At 38.5% G+C, this 12,091-nt stretch overlaps 1 protein-coding gene across 10 annotated transcripts in view; it reads left to right on the forward strand.

Annotated features, from left to right (window-relative positions):
• Nucleotides 1-12,091, forward strand: part of LOC144607377 (protein unc-13 homolog A-like) — a 184,408-nt gene that overhangs the window by 86,891 nt on the left and 85,426 nt on the right. For all 10 annotated transcript variants that reach the window (XM_078424171.1, XM_078424174.1, XM_078424170.1 and 7 more), the window contains one exon: nucleotides 10,189-10,260. In XM_078424171.1, the coding sequence (XP_078280297.1) occupies nucleotides 10,189-10,260 (72 nt within the window). The remainder of the gene's footprint in view (nucleotides 1-10,188; nucleotides 10,261-12,091) is intronic.

The following is a 12,091-nucleotide window of genomic DNA, read 5'->3' on the forward strand; positions in this document are numbered from 1 at the left end:
TGTCATTATCTCGCCTTCTGTTATAGCTTTGGTCTTCTTAAGAGTTGAGTTATTTGGTCCTGTATAGGCCTCAAGTTGTTATACCAAACATCTGCACAAAACAGATGTGCCCAACAATGCACAGCTCCATTCAGGAAAGAGGGTAATCTTTGGAACTTCAAAATAATCTCTGGTGCTGCAGTAAACAATCCTTAATCAGTCAAGTAGTAAATAGGATTTCAGAAAGCAATTTTTGATTGGTTACTATTATCAGGAACTGCTACACTTATCCATTTAAAAAACCTTAACATCTTGGGAGTTTTCGGCTGCAAACGTTGGCTCAATTTGTGGTTTATGTCAGGCACACATAGAAGCCAAATTCATTTCAATACTTGCTCCCATATTTGTGGTAGGGGTCTCATTACTTGCTCTTTTCCCTAGAGCATCAGCATGTGTGTGCCCATCACCCAATGGGAGCATGGAGTTCATTCAGATCATTATTTCAAGCAGTGTGTAAGGCTGATTTGATGCTAGTGCAGTTATTTGGTGCTCAGTATACCAGATGATGTCTTCTCTCAGTCCTGTAGAGCTGAACTCGCATTCAGTTACAAGAACACCCTTGAGCTCTGTTATTTAAAGGGATCATGTTAGTCCCTAATGGACTTCTGTTGAATGGTACTGTAATTTATTAAAGGTTTATGATTTTCAAATTCATTCTCATGTTAAAATTTAAGTGGGTAATGTTATAGATGATAAATTATTTAACTTCACAAATCAGTTACTCCTAAGGAATTGTGGGATATCGATTGTGTGGGAGTCGAGGACCAGTGGTCATAGCCTCAGAGGGAAAGAACATACCTTTGGAAAGGAGATGAGGTGGGATTTCTTTAGTCAGAGGGTGGTGAATCTGTGAAATTCATTGCCACAGGTGGCTGTGGAGACCAAGTCATTGGGTATTTTTAAGGCACAGATTTATGATTAGTAAGGGTGTCAGGGACAATGGGGGGAAGGCAGAAGTATGGGGTTGAGAGGGAAAGATAGATAAGCCATGATTGAATGGTGAAGGGGCTGAATAGCCATTCTACTCCTATAAGTAATGAATTTATGACCATGTGTAAACAGATTAGTTTATCTTAGCATCATGTTTGGCACAAATATTGTCGGCCGAATTGCCTGTTCCTGTTCTATATTCCATGATCTAGTCATGGGTGCATTAACAAGCATCTATGGATAATGGCCTAAGCCCGGGAAAATGAGTGGATGGCTCACATGCAGATGGGAGCGCAGATTATTGACAAATATATTGTGACTACTGCCAAAATATTGAGCACTGATCAATATGCTGAAGGATAAGGGATAGATGGGTTTTCAACAAGAGGACATGTCCGCCTAAAGAGTTTAACAAGGAAGTGCGTGGGGGAGTTTTGACCGAGGGACAGTGTACTTCACCAAAAATTTCTTCATTGAAGTCTGTATCTGTTGCAGTTACAATGGTCTCATGGTTGGATGAGGACCACTTTTGCAGTGGCTGACAAGCAAACCAGGACTGCAAACCTTTTTTCCTGGGTTTGTTCCAAGTTGGGTCTAGGCATTTTAAGGAAGTTGACAAAGAACAGCAGTGGAGTGAACTTGTAGCTTTGCAGGTTACCCTGTGGCGCAAATAATATGTTGACTTCATGTTGGTCACGGAACATGCCACTTGTGCAGCCTGAGAAATGCTGCAAAAGAAAATTATTTTATTCCATCAACCTCCAGGAAAAAAGGATAGTGCCTGACCAGATTATATGTACACTAAGCTGATCTGTGCTAAGTATTTTGGCAGTAATCATAATGCCCTTTTCAACAGTCTGCACTGTCATCTTTATTTAAGCAACAATAACAAGCCAAGCATGACTACTGGACAGCTAGGGTATTCCACTGATGAACTAGTATAGGTTTCATCTCTACATTGACAGCATGCTTTCAGTTAAAACCAGGCCATCTCACAAAAGGTGACCCTTATCCTTTATCTGTGCACCGTGGACGGATTTATTTTATTCATGTATAGTCTTCTTTGACTGGATAGCACGCAAAGAAACTGCACCTTGGTACATGTGACAATAATAAACGAAACTAAAATATGAGAGAGTGAACTGTTCTTGTGCTGAATAAATACTTCTGTTGCCTGGACCACTGGAGGAGATATGTTGAACTTAGCAGAAGTAGTGCATATATTCAAGGTGGCCTGTGATACAGCACATCCTTGCCATTATGAACAAACAGCACTGAGGATAAGCAACTGTTGAGCAAGAGGAAACAGGGAATCAATCTTGACAGCCCCTTGCAGCCGTGTTATCCATGAGCAACATGTTTAATTGTGATACAATACTATTGACTGTACATAAATAGTACCACACCTTACCTTTCCTCTTTCCTTCTGTCACAAGATAGCTAACAAGTTGACTTGTTCAAAGGTCAGAAGGTCATATTCAGTGAGCAACTGCCAATAGGAACAGAGGAGTGGGACGTTTAAAAGTCTGCAGTTAGCCAACGAGGCTCATTCAGTTTTTTCAACTGAAAAGAGAAAAAGGTTTATATCAACAATTTGGACGAAAATGTTTGAAGGCATGATTACTGAGTTTGCAGATGACACTAAAGTGGGCTAGTGGGCTGAGGAATGGTTAATAGAGTTTAATGCAGATAAATGCAAAGTGTTGCATTTTGGAAAGTCAAACCAAGACAGGGCCTTCACAGTGAATGGCTGTGCCCTGGGGAATGCTGCAGAGCAAAGGGATCTAGGAGTGCAGGTACATTGTTCCTTGAAAGTGGAATTACAGTGACACATTGGCTTTCATCAGTCAGGATATTGAGAATAGAAGTTGGGATGTTATGTTACAGTTGACAAGACATTGGTGTAGGTGTATTTGGAATCACCCTGCTGTAGGAAGGATATTGTTAAGCTGGAAAGATTGCAGAGATTTACAAAGATTTTGCCAGGACTTGAGGGTCTGAGCTGTAGGGAGACGTTGGGCAGGTTAGGACTTTATTCCCTGGAGCACAGGAGGCTGAAGGGTGATCTTATAGAGGTGTATAAGATCATGAGAGGAATAGATAGGGTGCATGCACAGAGTCTTTTAGCCAGAGTAGTGGAATCAGGAACCAGAAAACCTAGAGAGGGAAAAAGTTTAATAAGCACCTGATGGACATCTTTTTCACACAGCGGGTGGTGAGTATATGGAATGAGCTACGAGAGGAGGCAGGTGCTATAACAACATTTAAAAGACATTTCAACAGGTACATGGATAGGAAAGATTTAGGGGGTTATGGGCCAAACACGGGCAGGTGGGACTAGTGTAGATGGGGCATCTTAGTCAGCATGGGCAAGTTGGACTGAAGGGCCTGTTTGCGTGCTGTATGACTAAGGTCAGAATATTAACAAATCAGAAGGTCATATTCAGTGAGCAACTGCCAACAGGGACAGAAGAGCAATCTTTTAAAAGTTTGCATCCAGTTAACGAGGCTCATTTAGTTTTGCTGTTGAAAGCAGTTATCTTGGAGCGATTGCTCCTAGTGGGTGTATAAAAAGTAAAACAGACATTAGTGGAGCGGCCTGTTGAGATACACAGCTGTTAAAAAAAACACACAAGTGAAACTTTTCTGCATGATGAATTTGCTGGAGGGTATAATGAACTACCCATCTCCCCAGTTTTATGGCGATTGCCAACCTGATACATTTCTCTATCCCTAAACATTCTCCTTGTAATATTGAAAGGATAAATGTAAAACCTTTACTTTATAACATCTGGTAATTAAACACTGAAGTAATTACTCCATTTTTTTTCAAATATAATGTGTGTTTACTCCTCTGAAACTGTCAAGTGTGTAGGTAAGATGGGAATTTAAATTATTCTATTTAATACTCAGCATTATAACCTGTATTTACATGTGCTGAACAAAGGTTTTTTTTTCCTCAGAGCATTGTTATATGTTTCTTCAATTGCATCAGCTCACTGCATAGTAAGAAATAGTACATAGTTCTTTAATCAAAGAACTGTCAAATCACAGCACTAAAATTTGCATATAACTCAAGAAGATCAAAGTAATAATGTTGAAAATGAAATGAAATTATTGCATACAGCCAATTTCAGAATTAAATTCAATAACTAATTAAACATTTTGAAAGATTTTCATATGTGGACCTCTTTAAATCACGTTGAATTTTGAAGTCAGTATTATTAACGATTAACATTTTGAAATATATATTTTTCTAATATATTGTTATTTTTGATTTTAAAGTTGTAAAGAAGTAAGGCAAAATTTTCACCTACAGTATGAGGTTTCACAGCACTATGATCGATGACACAATATTTGTAGCTTTACAATCTACAGAAGAAGAGATACCTCAGGGTGATATACATGTTTGTTATAATATCTGGCCAAAGGGATAAATTTAGGAGCTCTCCTCTGACTATAGGTTAGGAATTGACATATGGTAGGGCTGGGAATTGACATGAGAGACTGAACAAATCAATGGTGCAGTAAATTAATGAGACAAATTACTTTGATAGAATAAAATCTTTTGTATGTCATTGTAAGATACAGACTGCAAAAATTATTTTTGGTGCTATTGGAAACTAATTTCAGTTGGCAGATTTGCATTACCCTTTTAAACAAATGTTTTAACATATCAAATGTTTATGATTATGTTTATTGGAAAATTTCAACAAAAATTCTGTTTGGAAGATACCAGATGTGTGCTGCACTATAAAACTAATCATAAGGTTGGCTCATGTTGATAAGACAAACACGTGGATGCATAAAGTAAAACATCAGTTTGTGTTCAAAGGATGGTCAAGTTATTGGCCACAGGAGGTTTTAGTTTGAAAGTCACACTTAATTTGAGGACAATTATTGTAAACGCTCCCTGTGGAATTAAACATTAATAGTCTACTGAAGTCAGTGTACTTTTAGCAAAATTTAAATGATGATAGATATTTACAGTTTGTGAGAATTAAGTCCTTTTATTATGATTCAACTAAAGAACTGTTGGTTCAGTACAAAAACAAGTGTGAACTTTGAAGTTGTTTATGCATGTCAGCTTAGTGATCTCAATATATTGGCATGTAATATTTAATAGTAAAACATGTAAATAATATAAGCATGTATATTACTGCATACAGTTGGAGATGCTTGATTTCTAAATAGGTATGGTAAAATTAAGATTATCATAATTGGCTTCAGTGTATAACACAGAAGAACTGTTGTTTCCATGTTTGTTAATTAGTCTGGAAAAACACTTATTCATAACATACAGGAGATAAGAGAACTATTCTACTAAGTAGGGCATGATAGTTGACATTGTATTTTATTAACTGTGGATAAGATGTAATGCACAAGAAATTCACAATAATGCTATCATCATATAATGGTGCTAAATGCCCTGTTTTGTGACTATTCATGACTTGTGTCTAACTCCATGAGCCATCCTCTTATACACAAATTCTGAATGTAGCTTGTCCATATGCTTCTCTTTAGATCGCTCATGCATAATGTCTGGCTGAGTTGATTAATGTAGATGCATAAAATTGTGATGGTTGTAGAATTGTCATTCTCATGGGCATTCCTACCTCCTCAAATAATTAAAACTGATAATTAAAACACTAAAGATAAGAGATAAATATTACTTACAAAAACATAATTTTTTTAATGTTTGACATCAATGTTTTTGGATAAGTAGAGTTAACAGCAGAAATTGTCAATATTTCATTGTTCATAAAAAAAGACTTACAATTTTGAAAACCTAGCTGAGGTAAAATATGAACAAATCAAACAATAGTTTGTTGGGATGGTGATTGAACACAAAGGGATTCTATCTATTGAATACAGGATTATGACTACACGACTAACTCCTGATTTCAACCAAATAGCTGTAGAAAAATGGAAACTAGCAAGATGTAGGTACTCATTTACGCCCATTGCTGGTATATGTGCACTGCTGGAGCAGCCTTGTATATTAACCTGCTCCTGAAATTGGACTCTATTGAAGTTTGGAACTGACTTGTGGAAGCAGAGAGAAACACATAGCTTCTACTGTATTGCACTTTTAGTTCTAACAACAAAGGATGTTTTCCCATGGATTTTGCCGTAATATCAGCAGAAAGTTTTTATGGCAACAATTCATTATACCACGAGCAAATTGATTCTTAAAGCTATAAAAAGGCTGATGATATCCTTTTAAACTAGACAGTAGAGGATATCAGATAGTCAAGGAGAATAATTTATCAATGGAAGGAGTTGACAATTTAATTTTAAATTAATGAATGTAACCAAACTACTATATACTGTTATGCATTTATAGAAAATACTTTAAATGTAATACAGAATAGTGTAATTAGGGGTGAAATTCCAAAATTTGAAACTGGAATTGAGTTTAGCTCAAGTGGCATTTCTGGTTTTAACAGAGATTGGGTGAGATTTAGGTGACCATTTGCTCTTGAAGAGGCTTGGTCATTTAACTCTAATTAAGTTTGCTGCCAGGCTTAAACAATGATTCAAAATTTTATCACAAGACTGCAAGGAATCCAGCAGCTGAAGGCAGACCAGGAGTTAAGTGCTTGTCAGAACAGTTTGTGGGCTGTCGGAAACAGGATTGCCTCTTCCAGGCACATCACTTGTCATTAAATGTGTTACCACATCCAATTCCCTAGGATGTGTCAGCTAATCCACATCATTATCTGATCAACGTTAGACTCTTCCGCTCTTCCTCCCACCACCTCTCCACCCAGGTAACCAAGGAAATTGATGAAGACAGGACGGTAGATGTGGACTTTAGTAAGACTTTTGACAGGGTCCCACTTAATAAGCTGGTCCAGAAGCTTAAAGCACAAGACCTCCAAGGGGATTTAGTGTACTGGATACTAAATTATTTTTTCCACTGAATGTCTCTGAACAGTGGTGTGCCAGAGTGATTTGTACTGGGATCTTTGTTGTTTGTTGTTAACTTAGAAGAGAATGTAGCCGGTCTGATCAGCAAGTTTGTTAATGACACAAAATTGGTGAAGTTATAGATGGCAAACAAGGAACATGGATCAATACCAAGGAACATGGATCAATACAAAGGGCCATAGATCAACTGGAACGTTGGGCAGAACATTGGCAGATGAAATTCATTCCAGACAAGTGCAAAGTACTGCATGTTGGTACATCAAATACTGGCAGGACATGTACAGTAGATGGTGGGACCTTTGGTGAATTGATGTAACGAGAGATCCTGGGTTGCAAATTCATACTACCCTAAAAATAGTGGCATGGGTGGATAGAGTAATGAAGAAAGCATTTGACATGCTTGCCTTTATAAGCCAGTAAGGGTTAGGGCGTCATGTTACTGCTATTCAAAACATTAGAAAGAGTGCAGAAGAGATTCACCAGGGTTTTGCCTGGAATGGAAGGCTTTTGTTGCAAGGAAAGATTGGATGGAATGGGTTTGCTCTGCCTGGAACATAGGAGACTGAAGAATGATCTTATAGTGGTTTACAAGATGATGAGAGGCATAGATAGAGTTGATAGTATATAATCTTTTTCCAAAGACATGGAGTCTAAAATTAGAGATTCATATCACACTTCATCATATGTTTTAAGATGAGAGGGGAGAGATTTAAAGGTGATCTGAACTGTAGGTTTCACACACAGAAGGTGGTAGTTATGTGGAACAAGGTGCCAGAGGAGTTGGAAAAGGGTTTTGGCATTTGGACGTGGTCTTGGGAAAGAGAGTAGATGGATATGAGCCTAATGCGGACAAGTAGGATTAGCATAGGCAGGGATCATGGTCAGCATGCAGTAGTGCGGGTGAAGGAACCTGGTTCTGAGCTGTGCACCTCTGACACATTCCTTGCTGTAATCAGACGGACATTACTCCCATTAGTTCCTCCTACCCCAACAATCATTCACATTCTCCAATACACTTATCTGTTTTTGCAGATTTCTGGCCCAATATATCTATCAGTTCTGTCAGTCAGGCTATTTCTGATTAGGACTTCTATTTTTTTTTAATTGCTGAGTTAAATTTTGCAGGATATTTGGTAAAGCTGTCTTTCTGACAATCATGACTTTATTACAGGATCAAAACCTCCTCCCTTTCCACTCCCCTCTCCTCCTCCCTCCAATATCACCTTCATCACTCTCTACCCCAATCTCATTTCACAGAACCTTCTTCCAGACCAAATGCAAAGCATTAATTAGTAATTGCCCTTGGTAATTTAAGCCTGCAAAGCCTTTAGGTTATTCTAATGATTCTTGATTCTGGTATAACAAACAGGCAGTTTGAGGTCATAAATAAAGTCGAAATACTAAAGAAGGTATAATGCAACAAATTGTCAAAAATAAATAATTAAATAGATTATCCATAATATAATAAAGAACTACTCTACAATGAGACAGTGGATAATTAGATAAATGTTCTTTCTTTTAGTTTCATAATTATCAAATAGAAACAAAAGCATGTTGTCCATGAAAGTGAAAACTGTCCTCGGTTTATTTAAATGAACATACAAAAAGTTTTTCTAACTTGCCAATGATGTCCATGATGACTGACTTTGTTTGTCCCACAATGTCAAGCCTTTGGTGTTTTTTTAATCCATGTATTAATGTTTTGTAATTTATTTCATCATTGCATTCGCTTTGTGCAGGCTATGGTAAGTGCTTTATATGTGGTCTATTCTTGGTCTGATGAAGATCTGGTAGTGATGAACAATCAATGAACCAAAGTAAATTGAACTAAATCAGATCATGAAGTGTGATATGAATCCCCATGGGCAATTGTTTCGTCGCAACACTTGAGATCTACTGCAGCAAAGTAATTCAGAGCCTAAAACATTTTGGAAGCAAAATTTCAGAAATATAAATATATTGATGCCAATATCTGATCCAAATTCTATTATAACAAAATGCAGAAAGTCTTGTCTTTTAGAGTGCAGCTAGAAAAAGGTTCTCGTGAAGCTACTCATCATTCAATGGGATTTTTATTATTTGGTGAGCTATGAGATATAATGAGTACATGATCTGACTTGAAGGAGGCTACACATTGAAACTTTTAGTGTAAGAGGATCTATATCAAATTATGTTAATTGGATAATCTTGGTTCAGGGTTCATACACTACCAATTCTAGTTGCATCTTTTTTGCCATGTTGTTTGTGTAAACTATTTTTGGATTAAATTGTATCAATAAGGGCAGCAATACTGCTTCAACAATGACAGCAAGTGCGAGTGAAACTGTTTAAAGATACTTTTAAAATGTGATTTAAGTAGGAGCAAATGTTAAAATTCAGTCTTTTAACTGCAATATGTGTGTATTTTGTGATGTGCCAAATATTATTTGATTCCTGCTAGAACTTGCAGGAATCAAGACCGATCAAACCTTGCACCATCCATTGTTTCACCCACAATATTCTGCTGTGGTATACTTTCAAGAATGCAGTTCATTCCAGAAACTGTTAATTCAGATGTTCCTGGCACAAAGAACTGCTTCTGATGTTTACACTCCAAAACAACAGTTTTTATAATTACTAAAAGTGTCATGAAGCATTCTTATTATAACTCCAGTTACCTTGGGTCTAAGCCTCTTTTGAATTCTTCCCCGTTTTTTTAAATAGTTAATATTCATATCCTAAATGCAGAATTAAGAAAATGCCTCAATCTTCTGCCTCCAGGTTTCCTTTTGCTGATCATAGGAAAATTAGTCACTATTTCATCTCCGGGTAATCCACAGCATAAAAGTACACCCGGTGTCATATGTTCACGTTATTTTAAAAATCCATTAAACAAGATTATTTTATGTACTAGTGTGAAATTGCAATTCTTGATATCATATCATATCATATCATATCATATATATACAGCCGGAAACAGGCCTTTTCGGCCCACCAAGTCCGTGCCGCCCAGCGATCCCCGTACATTAACACTATCCTACACCCACTAGGGACAATTTTTACATTTACCCAGCCAATTAACCTTTACACCCTTAAATGCATAACTTTGTTTCGTTGGCTCCATGATTCTGCTGTTTGTTCAATAAGCAGTGTTGCTTCCTGGTTATGGGTTATGGGTGAGGATGATAATGGGTTTCCCTGTAATATTTTTATGTGTAATTCTAGCTCTTAAAGATGTACTATTTGCCAAAAAAACATTTGCTGTGTATTATGAAGTGCAGGTAATTTATCTCTTTATTTATTTAGTCTTTGGTGCAGTCAAGAAAAGCTGGTATTACCTCTGCATTGGCAACTCGTACTCTTAATGATGAAGAACTGGTAAGATGAGTTTCTACATAATTGTTTGGCCAAATATTTTGTTTTAAAGTTGTAATCTTTGAATAATCAATACAACTTTTTTTCAAGGTGTAGAAGGGTCATTAATCAGTTCAGTTGTTCTACTGGAAAAATAAATTATATTACACAAAAGATAGGATTAAGATGACAGAATTTAAGAATACATCGCGTGGGATGTTAAAATGTTACCTCAATAAATTCCTTTGCTTTCTTTGCACTTGACTGTTTCAATTCTCCCTGGTTGATCCTTCTGTCTTTGGACTAATACTCTACTGTCTAAATGGGAATATGTACTAAGCCCCATGCATTCATGACCATGGGCTTGCTGACCTATACTTTTTTCTGATCTTGCATTGTCCCAGTTTTAAAATTCAGATGCTAGTTTTCAAATCTCTCCATGGCCACTCTTAACTTCCGTAACTGAAACTGCTTCTAATCCTGGGATCCCCGCACTATCTAGATCTGCCCTCATGAGTACCTCTGATTCTAATCACTACCAATAGAGCTTAATCTCTAGAATACCCTCTTTATTTGAGTTGGAGAGGCAGTTGGATGACCTCAGGGCCATCCGGGAATGCGAGAGTTTCCTCGACAGGACCTATTGTGAGGCTGTCACGCCAAGGGTCCAGGTCGAGCGAAGGTGGGAGACTGTTTCAGGGGGGAGTGGACGAGGACTACAGGAGACCCCAGTGGCTGTGCCTATTGCAAATAGGTATACCCTCTTGGGAACTGTCGGGGCAGAAGACGTTTCCAGTCCGAGTGGCGGACCTGTTGGCAAGGATACTCGACAGGGGAGACCGAAGTCAGGAAGAGCCGTAGTGGTCGGTGACTCCATAGTCCGAGGGACGGACAGAAGATTCTGTGGCAGCAGGAGGGACTTGAGGATGGTCTGTTGCCTCCCTGGTGCCAGGGTTCAACACATCACGGACCGGCTTCAGAAAATCCTAGTGAGGGAAGGCGATCAACCTGAAGTCGTTGTGCACGTGGGCACGAATGACGTCGGGCGGAAGAGGAAGGAGGTGCTACAGCGGGAGTTTAGAGAGTTGGGAAAAACACTGAGAAGTAGGACGTCGAAGGTGGTTATCTCTGGACTGCTACCGGTACCTCGTGCTGGTGAGGCCAGGAACAGAGAGATAGAGGGTATGAATTTATGGCTGAGGGGCTGGTGCAGAGAGCAGGGATTTAGATTTCTGGACCACTGGGATCTCTTCTGGGCTAGGGGTGACTTGTACAAAAGGGACGGGTTACATCTTAACAGCAGGGGGACAAACATTCTGGCAGGCAGGTTTGCTAGTGTGACACCTGTGGCTTTAAACTAAGTAGTGGGGGGGAGGGGTTAACAAATTGTGAAGATGAGGTAAAAGGGAATACAGGAGATATTGCAAAAGACTCTCGGAAGAATGGGAACAGAAGTTCTAGAGGGGAAAAGAAATTAAGGGCAGGGCCAATTGTGACCGATGTGAGAGGGGAGGTAAATACAGAAGTTAAAGTGTTGTACTTAAATGCGCGTAGTATAAAAAATAAAGTGGATGAGCTTGAGGCTCAGTTAGTCATGGGCAAGTATGATGTTGTAGGGATCACTGAGACATGGCTACAAGAGGACCAGGGCTGGGAACTGAATATTCAGGGGTACACAACGTATAGAAAAGACAGACAGGTGGGCAGAGGGGGTGGGGTTGCTCTGATGGTAAGGAATGATATTCATTCCCTTGCAAGGGGTGACATAGAATCAGGAGATGTTGAATCAGTATGGATAGAAATGAGAAATTGTAAGGGTAAAAAGACCCTAATGGGAGTTATCTATAGGCCCCCA

The sequence above is a fragment of the Rhinoraja longicauda genome, chromosome 28 (genome assembly GCF_053455715.1).
Source record: "Rhinoraja longicauda isolate Sanriku21f chromosome 28, sRhiLon1.1, whole genome shotgun sequence".
Taxonomy (NCBI): Eukaryota; Metazoa; Chordata; class Chondrichthyes; order Rajiformes; family Arhynchobatidae; genus Rhinoraja; species Rhinoraja longicauda.